The 24,357-nt window shown below is 42.0% G+C and overlaps 1 protein-coding gene across 3 annotated transcripts in view; it reads left to right on the forward strand.

Annotated features, from left to right (window-relative positions):
• The first annotated feature begins 365 nt into the window (after nucleotides 1–365).
• Nucleotides 366–24,357, forward strand: part of mapk8b (mitogen-activated protein kinase 8b) — a 29,717-nt gene continuing 5,725 nt past the window's right edge. For 2 of the 3 annotated variants that reach the window (XM_085361253.1, XM_085361254.1), the window contains exons 1-8: nucleotides 366–641; nucleotides 13,289–13,469; nucleotides 14,462–14,591; nucleotides 15,215–15,273; nucleotides 18,009–18,147; nucleotides 19,848–20,013; nucleotides 22,130–22,201; nucleotides 23,971–24,153. In XM_085361253.1, the coding sequence (XP_085217379.1) occupies nucleotides 13,348–13,469; nucleotides 14,462–14,591; nucleotides 15,215–15,273; nucleotides 18,009–18,147; nucleotides 19,848–20,013; nucleotides 22,130–22,201; nucleotides 23,971–24,153 (871 nt within the window). In that variant the 5' untranslated portion in view covers nucleotides 366–641; nucleotides 13,289–13,347. Of the gene's footprint in view, nucleotides 642–13,288; nucleotides 13,470–14,461; nucleotides 14,592–15,214; nucleotides 15,274–18,008; nucleotides 18,148–19,847; nucleotides 20,014–21,258; nucleotides 21,370–22,129; nucleotides 22,202–23,970; nucleotides 24,154–24,357 lie in introns of those variants that run through there. The other variant, XM_085361255.1, reaches the window with a different exon arrangement.

The raw sequence follows: 24,357 nt of genomic DNA on the forward strand, positions 1-24,357 counted from the left end.
ATTCAGGACAAAATTATTTTCATTTGGCGCTTTAACATGTATAAGTTTAACTGGAATAGTTATTTTTTATGTGAACCTGTCTTACATTTGCTTGATAGCTAGGTGTAGAAAACAGCTATAAAACTGATAATACTTTGTTAGCGCTATTTTAAATGTTACTCGTCACTTTTGTATAACGTTTTCAGTAGAAGATGAGTAGTTGTACCTTTCAGGTTTTTAAATAACCCTTTAGCAAGTAGTTAACATCCACCCATTCCCATTGAACGCGACATCATTCCAAAACGTTGCAAAACCGTCGCTTCCGCTTTGCAGACGTAGCCGCCGGGAACGCGCAGGCGGTTTTGAACGCCCCCTGGTTCTCATTGTGCAGCCGAGGAAACATCGGAAGGTTTCGACGACGTTGGTATGAAATGGCAGAAACTGCCTGGGTCGCGGAAGCACTGAGACTAGGTTGCGTAGAAGCTACACATGTATCTTGCGGTGTTCCCAGCCTGCTAGTGTGACGAAACGGGAGTGTAACCGGAGGGAAGAAAGGGATTAAAGCGCTGTTTTCCTCCTAAACACCGTCCAGCTTGTGTCTCCGGCAGCAGGCAGCGAGTGGCGACTGCGGGGTCGACACTGTTGGAATTAACCAGAGAGGGGTGAGCTCGACATATGGATTTTTTTTCTCCCACTGAGACATGTTTGACGTGTTATTGTCAACTGCTGGGAGGGGAACGGACAAATGTGGGTCACACACGTTACTCTAAATAGGTGTCACCATAACGTATAGGGTGACCAGCACCACAGCAGGCAGGACAGGTCTGGCCTAAATGGTACAAGGCAACCAGAGTGAGCGGCTACACTGGGAAGTATACCTATCCATGTCATTAGCACAGCTTACACCGCCAAGCGTGAACCGGGTGGTGTCACAGAGGTATAAAAGTATCAGGCTCAGACTGCAGTCTTTGTGCTTGTGTGTGTGTGTTAATGTGATGATTTAACCTGCAGATTGACAAATGTACTCCTTTTTTTGCCAGTTGCATCAGTGTGAGAGCATTTCTTAGCTCCTGTCTTTATTATAAACAGGGATGAGATCAGAGGATTGTGTGTTTCTTATCTAACACACGAGATTATTAGCTGTATTAAGAATTTTATTATATGGCCAAAGTTGGGTTAGGCAGAAATCACCCCAGGTTGCAGCTTGTGCACTCAATATGTGCATCTTGGTTACACTGAAGTGCTTCTGTCGTCATATTTGGGCGATGCAGCTCTCACAGTGCACTGCACATTGCTAGCGGGGCTTTTGGGAACAACCTGCCAAGAGGACAGGGATGGTCAGGCCAAAAGATCCAAGAAATCTGATTCCTGCACCAAAAGGTAGCCTGCAGAGCCAGGATTATGAATCCACATCGAGCCCACTCTGACATCTTGATACTGAAATGTCCGAGGGATTATAAGCCTCTTAACTTGTGAATTTTACCATGGTTTCAGCTGATTTGTGTTGTCTTTTTGTGACAACTGTTTGTATCTAGACACCCATCAGCAGGCCATTTTATTAGTAGACACAAGTGTGTAGCATTTTTTTTGGAGAGTGGAGTCATTGTTTGACATAAAACCAGTCATCACGGTAGCGATGCAGTGCTCGTCCTGCTTTAATTCTTCTGCTGGGACCAGCCCTAACACAAATACAACAATTAACCCAGCACGTCACAGTTCAAACAGTCACAGCTGAGAGCAGAGACGGTTGTGCCTCTCTGCACTTTTAGATTATGGACACAAAAGGTTGGTCCATATTGCTTTGTTTTTGCCTCCAGAGGCCCTAATATCATATACATTAACCTAAATAAATTAAGCTTCTTAAAAGAAGGGCCCAGAATTTCTGAGCAGGAAACGGAAACAATCATTTTTTTGTATATTATGAATTGTGACACGTCCTCTTCGTTATCTGCAACATTTTACACACTGCTCCGGTCGTCTTTGTTGTTTTCAGACGTCGTCTGTGATTTGACATCGCTGTCACAGTGTTTGCTACTACAGTATTAAATAGTAATGTTAGACTGTTATCAGTTATGTTTACATACTTGGGTTGTGGACGTGCAGTCTCATATAATGCATTTATTTACTGTAAACAGCATGCTGATAAGACACTTAAGCGGAGCCAGTTTAAAAATGCTAAACTAGCCGACAGGGTGGGGGGAAAATCCAGTCTGTCAGCAGCTTATCCAGCTGCCTGGTTCGGTACCTGTAGATTGTCACCATTCTAAAATTTTCATCATCATCCATGAGCTGAACTTCTTATATGTTGGCGACAACAATGATGATGCTACCTGCAGGTCCTAATTGAAATAGGCTTTCAGGCTGTCAAACAGTGCACTCTTCAGTTTGTAGGAATATTTTGTGTTTGACCAGGCGTTTCCTCAGATTAGATGTATTGCCTTGTATTGAATTTTGAGCTACAAATAATGCAGAAAGCACTATTTTGAAAATGGAATCACACCTGAGACTGCTTTCTGCTTTCCACTGCCTCCTTTTCGGCGCATGTTGTTCTTCTAAACGTCGCGGAGGTGGCATCGGATGCTTTGGGTCCCTTTGTTGTTCTAACCCATTTTTTTTAAAAATTTATTTATTTTAAAGTCAAGCCTTATGTTGTCTCACACATTAAAATAATAATTCCCAGTGTCATCCTCAGAGTGAAGATTACAGCTCATTAACTCTGGTATCAGATTATTATTTGATACTGGCAGATACCTAAAGCCAAGGTATTGGTATCCTATCAGCACTGGAAAAAGCTGAATGAGCAGATCCCCAGTCTGGAGCCTAGGGGATGGGTCTATTTACTGGTATTATAGCATGTGCCCCTCTGCTTTATAGATTGGTTAAGCTTTTCTTGTGGTGTGTTTCCTGTCTGCTACCATGAGGCATGTGATACTCACACAAATTAACTGCCTGGGTTTTTTTTTGTTGTTGTTTTTCTTTTTTTAAAATTTAGGTTTTTCTTATTCAGAGTATTGTCAATTACTTGATCAGCAGTTTGTCAGACAGCTTGAAATCTAGGCCAAGATTACAGGAAGTTTAACAATAAACCCCCCGTGGTTTGTGTCTGCAGATGGCCATGAGAGAAGTGTCATTCAGGGCCTTCATTGGTACCAGAATTTGGCACTGAATAAGGCCTTGTGAGCTCTTATCAGCAGCAGCTACTTTGGCTGAGTGCGAGCGCTTTGAAGATAAAAAGCGATACTGCTGGTGGAATCGACTGTGGTCACCCAGATAACTTGGAACTGTTTGATATTTGCAAGAATTTCGCGTTTATGGTTTTTTTTTTCTGGGTGAAACGGAACAAAGGTAGACAAGATGGGAAAAGAAGGATCAGCTCCCAGCAGTGACAGCGTGATGGACAGCTGTGTGGGAGAATATCTGGACAGGAGCGGCAGTTCAGAAGCCATATCTGCTACTTTTTGACACAGTTATCTGTTTAGTTCTGTCGGGCTGTCAGAGACCTTATTTGCCCACCACCAGTGTGTCAGTGGATGGCAGTAGCTGTGCCACATGTGCTTAATTTGAATTCTGATACAGCTGCAACTTTCATGTGCCACATATGTTTATAAAAGCGGGTTGATGGGTTTAAAAATACTGTAGTGCTGTAGTATTGTCATTTATTTTCAGATTAGCATGTACAAACGAATCCTAATTGATAACTGAGCCAGTTGTCAAAAAACCTGCGCCACTGCTATGGCAATTTTTCTTTAAGAGATGTCTTAAACCTTAGTTCTACTGAGCTGCTTCAGTATGTTTTCACATGTGTAAAAACATTTATCATTAAGAGCAGGATAATAACATACATTAGCTAATTAAATGGTTGGAGCTGGTGTCTTAAGAAAACATCCCTGATGCTTGGGCCTGGCAGAGCGTTCAAAAGCCAGCCTGGCTGTGGTGAGAGCAGCTTACACTCGGAGTCCTGCTTGGTTTTCATCTGGAAAACTGCAGAATCTTACCTGTGCAGACTAAATAATTAATAAGCTAGTTTAACAGCTTCTTGCACAGTTAAGTATTTCCTGATTCATGTTGAGACACAAATGATTGCTTCTTTTTTTTCCCCCATTCAGTTATATGTAGATCTTGGCCTGTCTTACCTTTGTGGTCGTCTAGGTTTGTGCTGTTGTGATTATAATTTCTTATTCAAGTGGTTCAAACCTACCTGTGTAGGTTGACTTGATTTGCAGCTCCACAATTCCTTTACATAGATTATTTTATTTTCATGCAGGCTTCCACACATGCACGATTCGCTGCTTTCTAACAACTGAGGTTGATGGGGCTGATAGCTTGATACACTCCATCAGATTGCTGAGTTCCATCTTAAAAGGAAGCTGGGGATTTACCTGTCTCACAGGGATCCTGAAAACCTTTGCACTGCTCTTCCTTCACATAGGAGAAATGATCATGTACCATTTGTTTAGACATACTCTTTGCAGCGCTGGGATAGAGCTACACATACTAAGTAAAACAGAGCTTGAATACGCCCTCTCCCTCCTGTGTGGCCTATATTTGATATGCTAAATGACTTTTTCTGAAAAGCGTGTCCAGGAGTGTTTTGCATGGTATTTCTGGTCTGTGCGCAGAAGGATACCTCTGGCAAATAAAGCTGACATTTTTGCTTTGTGGTGGATGCGGCTAAATGTTGTACATGAAAGAAGCTGAGCTCATTTGGATTGAACGGGGAACTGAATATGAAAGCGACGTGGAGGCCTCAGAGTATTCGCTGTCAAAGTTACGCTAGACATAATTGTTCTAGTAAATTCTTGCATAGTTGCTATAGTAGTCTAATTAAATGATTGAAGATAAGATAAGATAAGATAAGATAACCTTTATTAGTCCCACACGTGGGAAATTTGTTTTGTCACAGCAGGAAGTGGACAGTGCAAAAGTTATGACGCAAAAATTAGAATACAATAAGAATAAATACAGTACACAGCTGTACAGAATAGAATAAAATAATATACTATATACAGTAGAATAAAATAGAATAAAAATATACAATAAGATAAAAATAGAATACGAATGCTATATACAACTGAGTAAAAATACAACGATGCCAGAAAAGATTATTGCACTTAGTGTTATTGCACATGTGTGGATGTGTGTGTTTGTTCAGTTAAAGTCTTTATTATGGAGTCTGACAGCAGTGGGGAGGAAAGACCTGCGAAATCTCTCCGTCCCACACCGTGGGTGCCGCAGTCTCCCACTGAAGGAGCTGCTCAGTGCTGTCACAGTCTGCTGCATGGGGTGGAAGACGTTGTCCAACAGGGATGACAGCTTAGCCGCCATTCTCCTGTCACTCACCACCTCCACTGGGTCCAGAGGGCATCCTAGAACAGAGCTGGCCCTTCGGATCACCCTGTTCAGTCTCTTCCTGTCCCCAGCAGAGATGAGCAGCAGATGCTGTTTCATACTTAACTTCATTTAAGAGCTGCTTTGAAGAAACATACTGATGACAATTTCTTTTCCTTTGATTCAACAAAAGCTGGTCAGCTGGCAGTTTTACTGTCGCCTTGGTAGTCGGCAGCATGCAAAGTGAGAAAAATTAAATATCTTCATAGGTCCATCTAGCTGAACTGGATAATTTAAATTATTAAAACAAACTAGTGGGGCTTTACACAGTGAGACCTGACCTGAGCATTATGATGATGATGATGATGAGGTAGCCTTTATTTGTCAGTTGCAGTTGCTCACAACCGAGATGACAGACCTTGCCAACCGTACATACAATACACAAACATCACATTGGGGAGACAGGTCAGGCCAGGTAGCAAGGGGGGAAAAAAAACATCGAAATGTGTTACACAAAAGGATAATACAGGAATGCACAGATATCAACACTAGGGATGGGTATTGATAAGATTTTCATGATTCCGATTCCATTTTTGATTCTGTTTAACGATTCGATTCTTTAACGATTCTCTTATCGATTCTTTTAAAAAAAAAAAAAAAAAAGGAGAACACTAAGGTCGATTAGCTTAGAACTTTTGTTTTATATCTTCTCTTTGAACAAGATAGAAATTTATGAGTAACATGGCCTTACAAACCCAACAGTGACATCTTAAGAGATCCACAGCCTACGGCTCTTCAATGGGGTGTCACAGGGTCCCCAGGAAAAAAAATTGTAAATGTAAAATAAAAAAATAAATATTCTTCTGTAGCAATTACACAAGAATATCCAGTAATGTCCCTGCCTACAATTAAACACATTCACTTACCGAAAATCGGGGCATCTGTTGTGGCAAATGGGTGCAAGCCTTTTACCACAAACTTAGTCACTGCTCGGTGACATTCGTCTATCCTGGCCTGAAAGGAGACGCTACCGGTAGACTGCAGCGAGAACTGCCAGCATCTGAGCCAGACTCTGTCTCTCTCATCATGGTCACCTAAATGCACAGCAATGGCAGGTTTTGTAATAAGACAGATCGCGCTAACATAATATGCACTGTTAGTTGATTATTTATCCGCCGCATTAACGGGAGAGGACGTGCAAACGTTACCGCTGCTGCTGGGTTGAGATTCACGAGTCCGGAGCGGAATTAAAAACACGACATTCATTTAAGGTCATCGCGTGTTTTGTGAGCAAATGCTTTTGCATATTCGTAGTGTTTCCTCCCTTAAATGAAATATCTACTTTGCAAGTATTGCAAGTTGCCCTGTTGTCATCCGTTCTCGTAAAGTGTAATCAAACTTTTGAGCGTTTGAGCCGCTTAGGCGCCGTGTTTCCTGCCAGGTAAATGACGCTCGGCAACGTGGTGACGTCATTCAGGGCGACTGGAACTGAATGACGTCAGTGAAACAGTGGGAACCGGTTCTCAACAAGAACCAGGTTTCGATACCCATCTCTAATCAACACACCATAACACAATAAAACACAGACAAGCAACATGGGAGAGTATTCCAGTGTGTACAGCTGATCTGGGACCGCTGCAATCTTCGATTGCGCCTCCAGCTGATCCGTTGTCCACATTGGATGGGAGGTAAGCAGGAGGCGTTGGATTCGGGGGAGGGAGGGTGATAGTGAGGGCGTGTCAGTATCAGTGTACATGTTTCGTGTGTGTGCATGTGTGTATCCCGTGTTCAGCTGAGAGAAAGTGTCACCACGCCCGGTTAAGCGAAGGTCAACAGTCTCCAGTGGACCCAGGTGGCCTTGAAGGAGGGACAAAGAGTTCTGACAACAATCCTGTTATCATGGGAAGAATTTGTTGTTCCAGTCGGCTTCAACCTTGACAGGCCTTCAGCTGGCGCCAGGGGGGCCGCATGAGTGAAGATGATGAATGTTTTTGTTTAGTGCGAACAACTGCATCCAATTTTTACAGTTGGTCTAATGTCCATCACTGGTCACCAATTATCTCAATTCCCGTTGTTCTTCTCCAAGATCTTATCCATATTGCGTTCAAAACACAGTCTGAGTACTCAAAGCCCTGCTATCGTCTATCATGTCTGCCAGACTTATGGGATTTTGAACAGCTGTAGCCGCTTCTTGTTCTTCGATAAGCCAGCTCCAATCAGCCCGAACTCTGTTATCGTGGTTCCAAATTGGTAGATGTCGTTCATTGTCCTCCATCGAGAGTGTCGCCAGACACACGACGCAACCGACCATCGAGTATCCGGCAGCAAACGTCTCCGCAGGACAATCGGGCTCTCCCAAGCCTAGCAGGGTGTCAATTCCATTACAGGAGCAGTTGATCAAATCCATAATTCTTTAGGTTTTAGAGAACAAGACTGGGAAACTCTTTGAGGGTTAGAGTTAGACGAGACTAGACAAACACATAGAAGCAGCAGCAGGGAAGATAAGGGAGGGAGAGGGAGAAAGATGTGTCCACCTCTTCCGAGAGCCAAAGAGGGTTATGAACCCAATCCAGCATGTAGTTGAGCCAAAGAGACCAGTGCAAAGAGAGAGATCCTAAACACAAGAATAACCAAAACAATCTGACTGTGTGGTTCAAAGACACACGAGTTAAAAGGTGCGTTTGGTTTAATTTGGTTTAGTCTGTGGACTGAAAAAGACAGGGACCATTGGGCTTCTTATCTGCACTCAGTTCAAACGCCTGCATCACTGATGGTATGGGCTGCATTAGCGCCTGTGGAATCAGCTTGCACATTGGAAAGGCACCATAAGGGCTGTAAGGCTCAGACTAGTGTCGGTTGAAGCATCGTAGAAGAGCTGGTTGGAGTTTAAGGGAAGGATGGCTGCAGGTTTAATGTATGAGGGACATTGAGTGCACAGTTGGATACTATTACGTCACATTAACACAGCAAAATGTTGCATTTTCCTTCAGCTGAAATGCCAATCCAGAGAGCCTGTGTAGGTAAACTCTGATTAAAAATGCATGAAGACTGTTATTGAATTTAGCAGCTAGCACATTTATTATTGTTTCTCCTGCTGTTTTGTTGTGTACCCTTTGTTGTATACACTGTGTGTCTTTTTGTTCAACATCCAGCAGCACACTTCTTGCTTGTGTTCAGGGTTGTTTGTAAGTTGTGCTCTGTATTCATCCCTGTACCTCTTCGCCGTCCGGCTTAGATGCCGAATTTTGACATGGTTCTGCAACGGGGAAGAGAGATGTTCTGATCAGAGTCAAAGAGAATAATGCAGCAGGAGAGGAGAGGGCACAGATGAGGAGAAGCAGAAAAGACAAAACACAAGCAGCGCAGGCAGAGCTGTGTTTACAGCAGGGTGGCATGTGAGCCAGTATAAACATCCATTTCTGAATGAATCTGTTGGTTTCTTGTAATTCGGGTTTGTTAGTTTTAATTAAAACTCAAAAGATACGTCTTCAAACAGACGCGCATCTCATTTTTGATACTTGGAATTAGAGCCAACAGCTATATGCAAAACAAATAGTGTATTTTTAAAAATGTGGCAGGAGGCACATTATTTGACGTGACTACCGCCGCGTTTGAAGAAACTCAACAAAAAGAATGTGACCCCGTGTGACGTAGACCACTTCAGAATGTGGTCTAACAGATCCAGTCTCAGTACGTATTGGGTGCTTTCACAGCCGTCACTGTTGGGCAAGCGCAGTGACTCAGTTCCTTTCTGCACTGCGTCTCAGATGTGACTCAGGTTTAACTGAGGTGTTCTTGACTTCAGTCCTTCAAAGCAGCGTTGAAGCAAAAGTGAAGAAAATGAGATAAAGCTGAATGTTCTAGCCCTCAGCAGTTGGCTGTGTTTTCTTCTGTTCTTTGAAATGCACCTGTGTTGGTCACGTGGAGGGGCAGCAGCAGTAATCACTGTTTGTTTGACTGAAAGTGTGTTCTGGGTTTTATACTTATGCATTAAATGTGCCATAGGTACTTGACCCTTCTGAAATCCTACACTGTGCTGTATCCTCATTAGAGATGGCACGATACCACTTTTTTATGTCCGATACCGATATCATAAATTTGGATATCTGCCGATACCGATATGAATCCGATATAGTGTTTTTTAATCAACAAAACTGTTTTTTAAATATCTTGCTGCATTTTGTATAAGTTCATACTCAAGTTTAAAACAACAACTACACTAAAGCTATTCTGTTATACCTGTATGCAAAAAAAATATTTCATAGTTCAGCAATACTGATCAATCTAATAAACTTAAACCTACACCATCCTCCCTATTCTGGTATTTTAAAGAGTACTTAGCGTAAATATTAAGCAACCTAACTAATAGGGTTCCAACTCCCAGCAACAACAAAAATAAATAAATAAAAAATAGGGAACCACCCCTCACGCTCCACCTCATGATGCTTAGTCGACGTAATCAACCTTAACTTGATGCAGTGTGAAAGAAAATGCACAGAAATCAATTATTTACAAAATTGCAGACTGCACAGATGGTACCTTCCCAAAGGAAAAAGTACTATAGCTTACTAGGGTGGGTGTATATATATATATATATATATATATATATATATATATATATATATATATATATATATATATATATATATATATATATATATATATATGACTTAATAGTCACTATATACAGTAATTGACTTCTATTCATTTTGCATCAAATTAAAACTTTGGGTGTCAGATAATTATTTATTAAAAGCTAGACATTTTAAATGAGAATAAGAAAGAAAAGTATGTCTTTGTGCCCCCTTTCCCCTGTTCATGCCCTGTCGGCCCCCCTGGCTAAACTTTGCTAGATCCGCCCCTGCACAGTTACCAGCGTCAGCTACGTAGAAAAAGATCCTCGAGTAGAAAGTAATATTAAATACATTCTAACAACAGCTGATCAAGCTTAAACGTGCTCCTGTTGTTCAGCCGCTGGTTTCCTCTTTCTGGTGCAAAGTGGGCCAAAAACAAACCAGAGAGATGGACTCGCGACAGAAAAGCCGATCAGCTGATCATTAAGCAGTTTCATGATTGAAGTAGCAGCAAGAAGAGGCAGTCGCTTGTTAAGCTTAACGCAGGAATGCTTTACATTCAGAGATGGACTTACACACTTGCTTTACTTCTCTCGGGGATAACTTTGTCGGAGATGAAATGCCGGGTTGCTAGCGAAGCTCCAAATGCTATCCAGACCACCGACAGGTCCCGCATGCCACAGCCGCTCTATCACGTGATGCATACTGCTCCGACGTGCTAACATTCTGAGGTGAGTTACGGCGTGTTGCAAGTTTTGTGAGGTGCTTTCGTGATATTTAATGGATCGGATTACATTTTTTATTTTTCTCCGATATCCGATCCAGTAATTTAGGTCAGTATCGGACCGATACCGATACGTAATATCGGATCGGTCCATCTCTAATCCTCATACACACCTTCTTAGATATACTACATATCGAGTCATCACAGCCATACCACATCTGTTCGGTACTGCTGTTTCTGCTACTTATGCCTCTGCTGCCATTTTTCAAATTGACTGGAACAGAATGATTCAATTCCAAGAGAGAGACCCCACCACTAACTAATGCTTCAGCAGTGAAAGGATAGAGCAACACAGGCACACTACCCCCAGGTTTAAAAGCTGGCACTGGTATCGGTCACTTGCTTTCTAGATTAATCTTAGTAAGTAATCACAGAATTTAAGATGACTCCACTGCTGTTATAAAGGGGTTTTTTCCCAAATAATATCTTCCATACCAAAACAGTATTTGTTGTTGTACTACTCTTACCAACAGAGTGCTTTGTTTAATATGATTTTGTTAATAGACATATTTCTTTGAAAGCTATCCTAGATAATAAGTTCTTAATTTCTGTGTATCAAACAGAGTAGAGGAGGTTGGTGGGCTGACTGATACTAAAAAGGAAGAGGGTGGGGTGTGGTCTGCCTGCAGTAGCTGGAGAAATCCAGTTCAGGGAATGACCCGTGGAACGTACAGCTATCACTACACAGCCAACCTCCTCAGCACAATGCTCCAAATTCCACTAATGATTTGTCATCTTCATCTCCTGCACGAAACCCGGCTTCCTTCTTCCTCTGTGCCTTGATCACTGCTCCCGTCGCCCTGACCTTTGGAATTTATATATGTGTGCGCAGGTCCTCTGGGCTATAAATTGGATTGCAGAGGCTTAGTTGTCATTACAGTTGATGAAGCTTCCTTTAGGATTCAAGACACGGCTGGTTTGATTTTTCTGAGATTAATGAGTTCTTCCGGGTTTGAATGGGGGGGAAGAAGCGGAAGAAAGCAAGACAGGATTTGTACCATTATGTTTTGCGCTGCCGTAGACCTGATCACTACAAGTCAATTATTTTCAAGAAATAAATCTGATTTTGTTTGGTACAGATAATGATCCTAAATATTCATTATGACAGGGTCATACATAATGCTAACACTGTGAACATTTGATTAAATGTAACCGATAAGATAACTGCTTCCTCCTGGCTTGTTTGATTGAATTAACTAGTAGCCATTGTGAGATAATAAACTGTGTCAGACGGCCTATATTGTGGGATAGTGTATGGAAATACTTTCCTGAGTGCTTCAACAGAAATTCTTCAAATATCCGTTTTAAATTCGGTGCAGTTTTCTTTTCTATAAGAAAACTATAACCTGTAGATAAAAGATGGACCTAGCCACTGTCACATCACTCATTAGTTTTGAACTTTCGTTTTTGTTTTTTATTTCTTTCAAAACAGTATAACCCCTTTTCCCATTAATACTTACTCGGACTCGGATCGACTGGTTCACAACCCAGTGTGCGTGCTTGTCATCATAGCAACACGTCTGGGCATCCAGCAATGTAATTAATTTGCAACATGAACGCTACAACAAAGGTGGACATGTGGCTTTTTGTGAGACCCGGGGAACACAGCCATTTTGTTTTGTTTCTTTTTGGGGGGGGGGTTCGGTGGCTTCAATTTTTGTGAACGAGACGCTCTCATGACTCATTCAGTGATGCTACTGCGGTGTGGCGACGTCACATTTTAGTACCTGCACGGATCGCTTGGCATCCCGGTCGAGCAGGTACTAAAAAAGTACCTGGTACCAGGTACTATGACCTTATGGGAAAATACTGAAAACCGTGGCGAACCGTGCCGAGTCGATCCGAGTAGGTACTACTGAAAAAGAGGATTATGTGACTGTCAACTGGAAGAAAGGGTACCACAGAGGAGTGATCAACTAATATATGTTCCTGCTACCTAGCTTGGTTAGTAACCTGTGTAATTTTGAGCACCAGAGAAACTTAAGAGCAGACTGTCACTGTGCCTTTAAAGCCAAATCTATTTGTTTATGTGCTGTGCAGTTGATCTGTGGGTATGGACTTTTGGAACTAGTCCCACATGGTGACTGAAGTAACTCCAGTTTTTAGAACTTGTTTACTTGCATTTCCTGAACAGGAAAGCCTTGAGAAAAACACTGTTGAAAATGTAGCTTTTCTGTTTTGTTTGATGTAATGAGTCAGTGAGGGTGGTCTTTGCTCAGATCTGATAGATTTGTTCCTCCAGTCTCAGCACAGTACAGTGTGTATCATTTACTCGATGATTTATCTGCTTAGTCTGTCAATTGTAGCATTTACAGACACACGGAGATGCATTTTCAACACTTTTCTGCTTTGTCATTCACATTTTTATGCACAAATTGTAAATATGCCAAAAAAGAAAAAGGACGGTGGAAAAATAGTTATTGGCAGAGATAACAAACGGCAACTTGGATGCTGGTAGGACCTGTTCGTATACTTTGCCTGGGGACAACTGTTTATGGCTCACTGATTTTACACTGGGCTTTAAACATAAAGAGGGTGTGCTGTAACACACAGCTATAGTGTTTCTTGATTGAAACGTGTTCTAGAAATCTCTATAGTCTGATCTCCTGTTAATACTTTGCAGGTCTTGAGAGGCGAGCTCCATTTGGATGCCCAGTCACCGATTGTGTCCAAGACTTCACCATGAACCGAAACAAGCGTGAAAGGGAGTACTACAGTATAGATGTGGGCGATTCAACTTTTACAGTTTTAAAGCGCTACCAGAACCTAAGACCCATTGGATCCGGCGCACAGGGAATTGTTTGGTGAGTATATTTACTTTCTGCTGACCCAGATGACAACCTTCACTTGCAGATTGGTCACTTCTTTACTCAGCGAAAAGTTAGATTTAACTTCACCACCAAAACCTGTCTAACATTTGATGAAAGCTTGAAAAGCACACCTTGGACTTTGCCGGCTGCCGTTGACGAAAGTTGATAAGAACAGATGTAAAAAGAGCAGCATAAGTTGCATACAACACAGAAAATTGATGCATAATATTCTATTTGTTGACAGCACCGTGTGGTGTTATCTTTCATGTGAAGTTTTGTTGATGTGAGAGGGTTAGGTGTTGGAGTGAACTGATCCACACCACAATTGGTTTCTAAAATTTTCTAGGGTTTTTTTTTTTTTTTTTTGGTGTTCTTTCATATTTGCAATGAGCCATGAATATTTTTTATTTTTTTTTGCTTATGCATCAAGTGGTGGTCAAGACTTCAGGTCGAGTGGTTCTGTTACTGGCTGTGAAGCTGTAGCTTTCTGTAACCTTTAAACATACACAACATCGAAACCTTATTTGATGATTTATATCAAAATGTAGTTCGTGTATGGCTTTCATGACCGGGGAAATCATTTTTTGGTAATGGGATGTAAACATGTTTGTTTCTATTGTAAAGCTGGTCATTTAACCCAGGGGTCATTGGGCTTTATGGCAGTTTGCAGAACTACAGATTTTTGGACTTAAGTGCAACACAAGGGATAACTTTTTAGAGACTGCCACATTCAGTATAGCTCCCCTTAGGTGTATATTATGGGCAAAATATTAGCAACAGACTTGGCTCACTTTAGTTCAGTGGCGCTATTTCTCTCTTCCTCTGCTCTTCCTTTCCTGTCAGTCTCTACTGTCCCTAATAAATAAAGCTGAAAAAGGCAAAATCTTCATATTCCTTTGGCCGTCAGGGAAAAACAACAAAAACAAAGAACAATTTTTAACATCCATTATTGCTGACTGAATTTCTCCTGTGCTCCTTCACCCCAGTTCGGCGTACGACCACAACTTGGAGAGGAACGTTGCCATCAAGAAGTTGAGCCGACCCTTTCAGAATCAAACTCATGCAAAACGGGCCTACAGGGAACTGGTGCTAATGAAATGTGTCAACCACAAGAATGTAAGAGCCAGAATTTAATGGCATTTTTGTTTCTTTTGCATGGTTTGAATGTTTTGGTCTAATTCTTTAGACGTTAGAGGATAGCCTTACCTTTTGACTGTATAGTGTAGGTGCATTTCATGTAGATAAACCTGAGCATTGAATAGAAGTATAATTTAAGCAGGAGCAGAGAATGTACAGTAGAAATTAAAGGGGACAATTAGCTTTGAAAAGTGTTAGCAGGATGCATTTAAATGCTATTCTCATTCCTGTCCATTACAATGATTTAAGTATTGATCTTTAGAGTCACTATATTCAGAGTTGTGTAAAGTATGAGTCAGCAGGGAAGCAAAAAGAACTGGACAATATGTTTGTTTTAAAGCAGAACCTGCTGAGCGCCACACATGGAAACGAACCATAAAAAATAGTGTTTTGAATGACCACAAACTTCTCGGTGCTGCTGCCTCGGAGGTGTGAATGAGGAAACTATCCTGCTGTTATTCATAAATAATGCTAACGCTTCCTCGTTTAACTTTTCAAATTAAGAGTTGGCCTTCGTGTCCAGGGACGTGGATGTGAAGATGTTGTCAAATATACAAAACAACTCCAGCAATTACACTTTTTTTTGGTTGTTGTTGTTGCAGATTATTGGGCTGTTAAATGTATTCACACCACAGAAGACACTGGAGGAATTCCAAGATGTGTGAGTATCAGCGAGTCAAATCGCAGCTGCTCAAATCAATACAGGATACAGAACGCCGGGGGCTTAGATGATCTTTTTGGGGGCTTAGCCGGATCTCTTGTTGTGCCTCACGTTAAATACTTCAGGGAAATGATGCTTTATAGTCAGTGGGATGTCAGGTGTGCACATTTCATGGTGAATATTAGAAAAGCACAGACTGAATCAGCTGGTGACAGGAATGAACCAGTTTTCAGGCTGATTGGCCACAATCTGTCACCAGCCTGACACTCACCTGTCAAGAGCTGTAGCTATACTATATACAGTGGGGCAAAAAAGTATTTAGTCAGCCACCGATTGTGCAAGTTCCCCCACCTAAAATGATGACAGAGGTCAGTAATTTGCACCAGAGGTACACTTCAACTGTGAGAGACAGAATGTGAAAAAAAAATCCATGAATCCACATGGTAGGATTTGTAAAGAATTTATTCGTAAATCAGGGTGGAAAATAAGTATTTGGTCAATAACAAAAATACAACTCAATACTTTGTAACATAACCTTTGTTGGCAATAACAGAGGTCAAACGTTTACTATAGGTCTTTACCAGGTTTGCACACACAGTAGCTGGTATTTTGGCCCATTCCTCCATGCAGATCTTCTCGAGAGCAGTGATGTTTTGGGGCTGTCGCCGAGCAACACAGACTTTCAACTCCCGCCACAGATCTTCTATGGGGTTGAGGTCTGGAGACTGGCTAGGCCACTCCAGGACTTTCAAATGCTTCTTACGGAGCCACTCCTTTGTTGCCCGGGCGGTGTGTTTTGGATCAGTGTCATGTTGGAAGACCCAGCCTCGTTTCATCTTCAAAGTTCTCACTGATGGAAGGAGGTTTTGGCTCAAAATCTCACGATACATGGCCCCATTCATTCTGTCCTTAACACGGATCAGTCGTCCTGTCCCCTTGGCAGAAAAACAGCCCCATAGCATGATGTTTCCACCCCCATGCTTCACAGTAGGTATGGTGTTCTTGGGATGCAACTCAGTATTCTTCTTCCTCCAAACACGACGAGTTGAGTTTATACCAAAAAGTTCTACTTTGGTTTCATCTGACCACATGACATTCTCCCAATCCTCTGCTGTATCATCCATGTGCTCTCTGGCAAACTTCAGACGGGCCTGGACATGCACTGGCTTCAGCAGCGGAACACGTCTGGCACTGCAGGATTTGATTCCCTGCCGTTGTAGTGTGTTACTGATGGTGACCTTTGTTACTTTGGTCCCAGCTCTCTGCAGGTCATTCACCAGGTCCCCCCGTGTGGTTCTGGGATCTTTGCTCACCGTTCTCATGATCATTTTGACCCCACGGGATGAGATCTTGCGTGGAGCCCCAGATCGAGGGAGATTATCAGTGGTCTTGTATGTCTTCCATTTTCTGATGATTGCTCCCACAGTTTATTTTTTTCACACCAAGCTGCTTGCCTATTGTAGATTCACTCTTCCCAGTCTGGTGCAGGTCTACAATACTTTTCCTGGTGTCCTTCGAAAGCTCTTTGGTCTTGGCCATGGCGGAGTTTGGAGTCTGACTGTTTGAGGCTGTGGACAGGTGTCTTTTATACAGATGATGAGTTCAAACAGGTGCCATTCATACAGGTAACGAGTGGGGGACAGAAAAGCTTCTTACAGAAGACGTTACAGGTCTGTGAGAGCCAGAGATTTTCCATGTTTGAGGTGACCAAATACTTATTTTCCACCCTGATTTACGAATAAATTCTTTACAAATCCTACCATGTGAATTCATGGATTTTTTTTTTTCACATTCTGTCTCTCACAGTTGAAGTGTACCTCTGGTGCAAATTACTGACCTCTGTCATCATTTTAGGTGGGGGAACTTGCACAATCGGTGGCTGACTAAATACTTTTTTGCCCCACTGTATATGTGCCATGTATGAATGCACTTTAGTTGCCCTGGATGTGTTTCGAAGTCGACAAGATGTCCGTGTAAGTAGCTGTAAAATCAGAGGGGAATGCTGGGATGTGGGGGAAGTGATGGTTACCAAGAGTATGATGGGAACGAACATGATTAATGCCATCCTTTTGAAGCCCAGAGAGAGTGTGTGTGTGTGTGTGTGTGTGTGTGTGTGTGTGTGTGTGTGTGTGTGTGTGTGTACTCTGCTGTGGAGCTAAAAAGGAAACTGGACAAATCGTAGCCAGAGGGTAGCGGGGCCATCGCAGAGTTGGAGGATGAACACTGCATTTGCTTTGGTGTTTGTTTACTTGAATGTATACCAGCACATACATATGTGTACCCATACTATTGGTAATGCATTGTAGCCAGTTTCAGTATTTTATAAGCTGTGTGCAAGCACAGGTTCTGCTTTGTAAATGATCGTTCTCACACAAAGATGTTGCTTTGTTTTTTGTTGTTGTTGTAACAAAAAAAAAAAATCTGTCAGCGGTTTCTTACTCCATGTAGTGACTGATGATGTAACAGCTGACAACTGTGATAACATCATCACTGTTTGGAGGAGATACCGTACTGTCATTTCCAAAATGCCAGGCAAATTAAAGCTGATTGGGTGAGAGAATCTCACACTTTAATGTCGCTTCATATTCTATTGGCATGTAGGAAACGTAATACAGAGTCAGGCACGTGCACATGCTGCATCTATACACTGTAATACACCCACTGAAACAAACATAAAAAGCCCCTGTGTTTGTTTGTCTCTGCCTGTGTGCTTATTTGAACCTCTTTCCTTGCAGGTATCTAGTAATGGAACTGATGGATGCCAACCTCTGTCAGGTGATTCAGATGGAGCTGGACCACGAGAGGCTGTCGTACCTGCTCTACCAGATGTTATGTGGAATCAAACATCTGCACGCCGCAGGGATCATACACAGGGTAAGCCATACCAGGGGGGCCATATATGCAGCTGTACAGATGTGACTGGGAGCAGTTGCAAGCTGAAGCTTACACTGAGTTAAGTCTGTGTTTTTATGAATTTAAAGTTTCACATCAAAGGAAAAATATGAGACTACTGAAAGATATCGAAGTGTAGTAGTGAAAACACAGTAGGGTGGTTGGAGGAAGGCAGTGACGGTGGTACGTTTTTGCTGACCAGTTGTGCAAACCAATGCTTAAATCATCTCTAAGTAAAATGTGATGTAATTTAACTTCCTGCCATGATATACACTATAGATGGCATGCTTGTGGGCTAAGCTTTATGGGTTCTTGCAGCTTCTTTAGTGTGCAGACATAAAAGTGGAACCTTCCAGCCCGTCCACAGGATAAGTTTGCCTGCTAAAATGTCAAGGCGCTCTTTTAAAGCTGCAGTTGACTGGATCTCATTGCATTTACATTTACTGACGTTTCTAACATGAAAGCACCAGATAACACAATCACACATTTACAGGTTGCAGTGGAGACACACACTGCACACTTGTCGTTACCTTGAAAGATCACACACAGAATGACAGTACACATCCTGAGGCATCAACAGCTGTATGAATAGGTTTTTCATATGGACACACTTACAGAGTGACTGGCAGCCTCCTGTCAATCACCCTCAGAGAGATGTGCTCCAGTAGATTTAGCAGAGCTCCTCTTGCTCTGCCAGCCAGAACTAATTGAACCGCAGGCGGAGCTAACCAGCCTCGCTCACACTGGCGCAGCTTGGCACGCGAAGCTTTCATCAGGTGAACAGATGCAACGTGAGTCACGGATCGCCAGAGATCGTGCTCTCGTTTTTTGGGGGGCATTGTCTCAGTGATCAGAGCTCTCTGGTCTGTTTCAGCTGCTCAGAAGCTACCTATGGAGGTGGCAGTATGACTGACTGTGGTTTAGCCCTCCAGTCTGATGTTCTTATGACTAACAAGTGATGATAATTATTATCAGGAGGATTTTCAGCTGTAGCGCATTAAAGATTTCCTGAAATTAGCGTTTGCCAGTGAGTACCCTTCAGGTGTAGTCTGTTTATTTTCTTCTCAAAACCAGACGAGGCTCATTAAGATGTTATCAGATTAGCCTGCATGCAAATAAGATTGAAAGGGGGAAATTATTGCAATAAATCACCTGGCATATGGCCAGGTTATAGCCATAGGCAATGAGTCTTTATCGCAGGATTGCTTATAGTTCCTCTCGATTCTGTCAGGTTAGCTTCAGAAGAGAGGAGACACCCTTGAGCAGATGGGCTGTTTTTTAAGTTCTTGTAAGGAAGCATTGCCAAAAAAAAGCACACAGGGAAATGAACACACTGAACTCAAGAGAACAGATAAACAAGGATGAAATGGTGTAACCAAACAAAACAAAGACTTTGTGGTTACAGTGATTCATCATCCTTTCGGTGGGTATCAGCTTTTCATTTAGTAGAGGAGAGAATGATCGCCTCTTCTGAGGGAAAACAAACCCTGATATTTGAGCCCCATTACACCAGCGACTGTGTTTCCCATATATAGACATTTCTAGGAATATTTGTCCCTGCACCAAAAAAAAGTCTCCTTGCAAAGCGAGTTTGATTTTCAGTCAAGTCTTTTAGTTGTCTTTTGTGAAATGTTTAATCTATGTCAGGTTGTAACTTTTGCGGTGGTGTTGTGTTTGAACAGGACCTGAAACCCAGCAACATCGTGGTAAAGTCCGACTGCACACTGAAGATTCTGGACTTTGGTTTGGCCCGGACGGCCGCCACTGGTCTCCTCATGACGCCCTACGTGGTGACGCGTTACTACCGCGCCCCTGAAGTCATCCTGGGAATGGGCTACCAGGCCAACGGTAAGTGCAGGAAGTGGATGAAGCGGCTTCTTGACAGCGACCGGCTAATGAGGAGCTGCTGCCTGGCCTGCTGCATGGCCCTCACCCCCTGAGATGTTTCAGGATCACTTCCCAAACACTCTCTCCCACACACAGGCACACACTCCCTTTTCCTGTAAAGGTTACGCTCAGGGGGGGGAGTTGGCATGTGTGGCATCGGTGCTTTGTGGGGAACTTCCTGTCTGAGGACTGTGGTGCCCAGCAGTGTTTTAGCATGTGTTTGATGTTTTATTAACAGGTTGCCTGAGCTCAGCTCAGCTAAGCCAAAAAGTAAACCTCAGTATGAATACAGGCACTAATGCATGCTTCAGCAGTTTCACCGTGCACCCCTGCTTGAAACACATCACAGTTTGAGCAAGGCAGTCTGAAGCGCAGAAGTTGACGTATGGTATAATATGTCATATTGATCCATTAGATGCCAGAGCACCAATATCATATAGTTGAGCAGAAAGATTAGTAGAGGACTAGGAGGACTGTGCTGTGAATTAGTGCAGCCCAAAGCTAGCAGAGATTAAACAAAACATAAGAGATGTACTGCGATATGTGATTAAAACCTATCACCACTAAAACCTCAGTTCTGTATATAGATAAAAATCTATAACAGTGCAGTAAAAGCTAGGGAGACGCATTGGGTGCAGCTGTGGTGCCGGTGGTTTGTGTTAGATGAGCATTTCCTTTTAAGAAGATGGCCTTGTTGTGGGAAGTCTGAGATTCTCTGCTGTGATTGTGTGAGACATTGACATTATCAGCACTGAGCTGCAGACACTGTAAGGTGAATGCCAGCACAGCTCATTAGGTTACCGTAATACTGGACATAAAATGTCTAGAGAAGCCCACGAGTGCAACAGTTTTGTTATAATGTTCTGTCCCAGTAAGGAAATAAAGACTGAATTCATTGGCTAATAACATGCTGAGAGTCAGGTGGAAGCAAAAACACTAAATGTAATTGGAGAGCTGCACTGTTTGTTTGTTACTTTTAAAATTCTGTTGATTTAAAGTGTACATATTGCCCTAGAGCACAGGTGCAGGTAGTACAAGTCCCCTCTCAAAAAACAATTAGAGGGTCTCATAAAAACTAATGCTCATCAGAAACACTGACCTGATTCTTTTTTTTTTTCCTGCTGACTTGTTGCATCTTTCTTTCTTATTTTATTTCATTGTTTTGGGTTATTCTCTTCTCCCTCCTTTGATGCTGCGCATATGTAGTGGATATTTGGGCTGTGGGCTGCATTATGGCAGAAATGGTTCGCCACAAAATCCTTTTTCCAGGAAGGGATTGTATCCTTGAGCTGCTTGTAGCAGTGTCTGGCATTTCATGTGAAATGAAGATGGCCTCAAAACAGTCACCTTTTCAGATCTTCTTTTGTTTCCTGATTTTTATTTTTTGTTATTTTTCTTTCTCATCAAATACATCGCAGCTATAGAAATTCTGTTTCTTGGATTTGCCTGACACCTTGACTTGCAGCCGCCCACCTGCTCTTCCTGCAGATCCACTGGCTCGACTCCCTCCTCACTCACTCGAGCAGCAACACTGTTGCTTCGAGCACCATGACTGTCACATGAAAGACCTGAAATAGAATTGATAGTTTGCTCTGCCATAGCTGAGAAGTGAACTGCATAAAATGCCCTCCAGTATCCTCGAACTGCTTAGCGTATGGCTTTTGTTGTAATGTGAAAGAAAAACTCTTAATCTAAAATTTAACACAAAAAAATGATTTCTTGGCATCATTAGATAACACTTTCCAGCTTAAGTTGCAGTGAGGATACAGAGAACATTAAATTGCATTTTTGCAAAAAAACAAAGTTCTCATAAATGTTAAAAGTCATGGTCTGAAGGAGAAGTAAACATACATTTTTGCAGCTATGATGGAGACAAACACCTGTTAAACACTGATCCAGGTGTGAGAGTGCTCTCAGATGCATGCAGGTCATTTTGCGTCATGTGTCACCTTGCACGAACATCATCGTGTTTATGGATTATAATTTCCCCTCTCCTCTTGTTCTTATTTTCATTTTTGTTTTCCATTTGGTTTTCAGTCCTGCATGCTAATTCGGTGGTTGTCATTTCATTTTTCAGTTGATGTCTGGTCTGTTGGCTGTATCATGGCTGAAATGGTCCGGGGTAGTGTGTTGTTTCCAGGCACTGATCGTATCCTTAAGTTGAACCTCCATCCAAACCCCCGTCCTCCTCAAACGACCGTTGTCCCATCCTCTGTCTGACATCTTGTTCATATCTTTGCACACAAAAGGGGGGGAAAAAACCTGCCAAACCTGCTGTTTAATGAGCGATGACGACATTGCGCTCAGGGTCGACATTCATCACTCGCAGTGGCAGAGCTGGAAGAATTGTAGCCATCTTTCATGGCAAATGCTGGCTTCTTACAGCAGGCAAAGTACAAGTTTAATTATGTGGTGACAAGAATAATGGCTCCAATCTATTTAGGTGACCCAGTAAGTCTTATTACACCAAGGTTAGCACTTCTATTATGCTGTATCAGACCCTGTTCAATATAAATGGTTCTAACAAGAAAGTAAACATGCACTACAACCCTATTTGATCCCACTAGAGAAACTGTGAAGCAGTGGAGGGAAAGAATACAGGCATTTTATGCCCTGATTCAAAAAGGTCCCTATATAACAACATATTGTTAAAGAGCTCCTTTGTTTAGTAGTTATGGGTTTTTATTAATGGGCTGATCATGATGTCACCGACTAGTTCCTAGTCTTAAACTTCAATACGACATTAGAATTTCATCATCTAGGTGTATTATGTATCAGACTGTAAAACTGCACATTCACTGACTATCAGTCCGCAGTTGCTAGAATATCCTAAACAATCCTGCTTTCTGACACTTAAAGTAACAAAAATTCACATAATGGACTTAAAGTTTTATTCAGAATAAGTGACTGAGCCCATAAGATCAGGAAAGTATTTACCGAGGTAAATACAAACTTTTACTACAAACTTTCAAACAAGGCTTTTTGCAAACACCAGTATCGCCCCCTGTTGGACACTAGAGAGAATGCTGGTTTTAGGCCCTCCCCAATTGGTTTTAGTTTAAGATCCAAAAGCCAGCTCCACCTTTTATGTGAAAAAAAGGCCACTCTGTAGCTTTGTGTCAATGCCATCCTCTTTAAATTAAGTCAAGGATGATATTGTCAATTGATTTGTTTTTATCGGATCTTTTTAGCAGTGTAGGGTGTTTGGTTGAAAACATGGCTTAAAGGCTAGCTTCCTCATTAGCTTACTACTAGGATGCTAGCAGTCGGTAGCTTTGATTTGTCTTTATGCAAATTATTTACATTCACAAAAGCTGCTAAACAACAGACTAAAGGATAAAGAAAAAAAAATCAATCATAGCAAATGTACTTTGGCATTAGGAACTTAACAACCAGAGCTTTTTGTTTTCTCAAGGCTAGGTTTCTCCTTCTGTTTGTTCATTCATGTTTGAGGATGAACAAAGATGTGAACAAGCAGTCTGAATGTGTTATCTGTCCTTACATGTGTGTGACTTGTATTTCCAACATCTGGATGTCTTACAGGTGAACCTCACATTGCTTCACTTGACGTCTAGCTATGCAGAGTGCAGATGTTTGAAATATGTGTGTGTATTGTTTTTTTTCAGATTGTGTGTATCCCACTCAGCCCATCCTAACAGGTTTCTACAGGAATAATGTGCAAACGAAAATCGTTTAGTTTCAAAGCTGTGTTGTAGCTATTTGTGGTTGTAGTCATTTGCTTTCGTTCTTTTTTTTTTTTTTTTTTTGTTTTGTTTTGTTTTGTTTGAGCTTTCTTTATCAGCTCAGTATTTGGGGAACATGTCCAAACCAGATCAAACATTCCTCAAACTTCTCTCAAACTGGAGCATCTTGTTTTCCAATCCAGCCGTACGCTTTTCTTAACACTATAACCAAAAGATATTGACCAGTGGAACAAGGTGATCGAGCAGCTGGGGACGCCATCTCAGGAGTTCCTGATGAAGCTCAACCAGTCCGTGAGGACCTATGTGGAGAACCGGCCACGGTATGCTGGCTACAGCTTCGAGAAGCTCTTCCCTGATGTCCTGTTTCCTGCAGACTCTGAGCACAATAAACTGAAAGGTAGGGGTGTCTTGTAAATTCTTACTCAAGCATAAGAAGGTAATGAGTGTTGAAACAGTTTTGGTGGATGGTTGTTAGTAGGAGCAATGAGGCAGTCATTAGTTATGCCACAGTGTGTTTCCGTTTTACTGCTTGAAACCACTGTTGTAAAGCTGTGTTGTTCTTTTTTTAATGTAGAATTTATCATCTGTGACCTTTTAGAGG

This window comes from Diplotaxodon limnothrissa, linkage group LG8 (genome assembly GCF_057381915.1).
Source record: "Diplotaxodon limnothrissa isolate DT_005_m linkage group LG8, D_limnothrissa_male_GT1.1, whole genome shotgun sequence".
NCBI lineage: Eukaryota > Metazoa > Chordata > Actinopteri > Cichliformes > Cichlidae > Diplotaxodon > Diplotaxodon limnothrissa.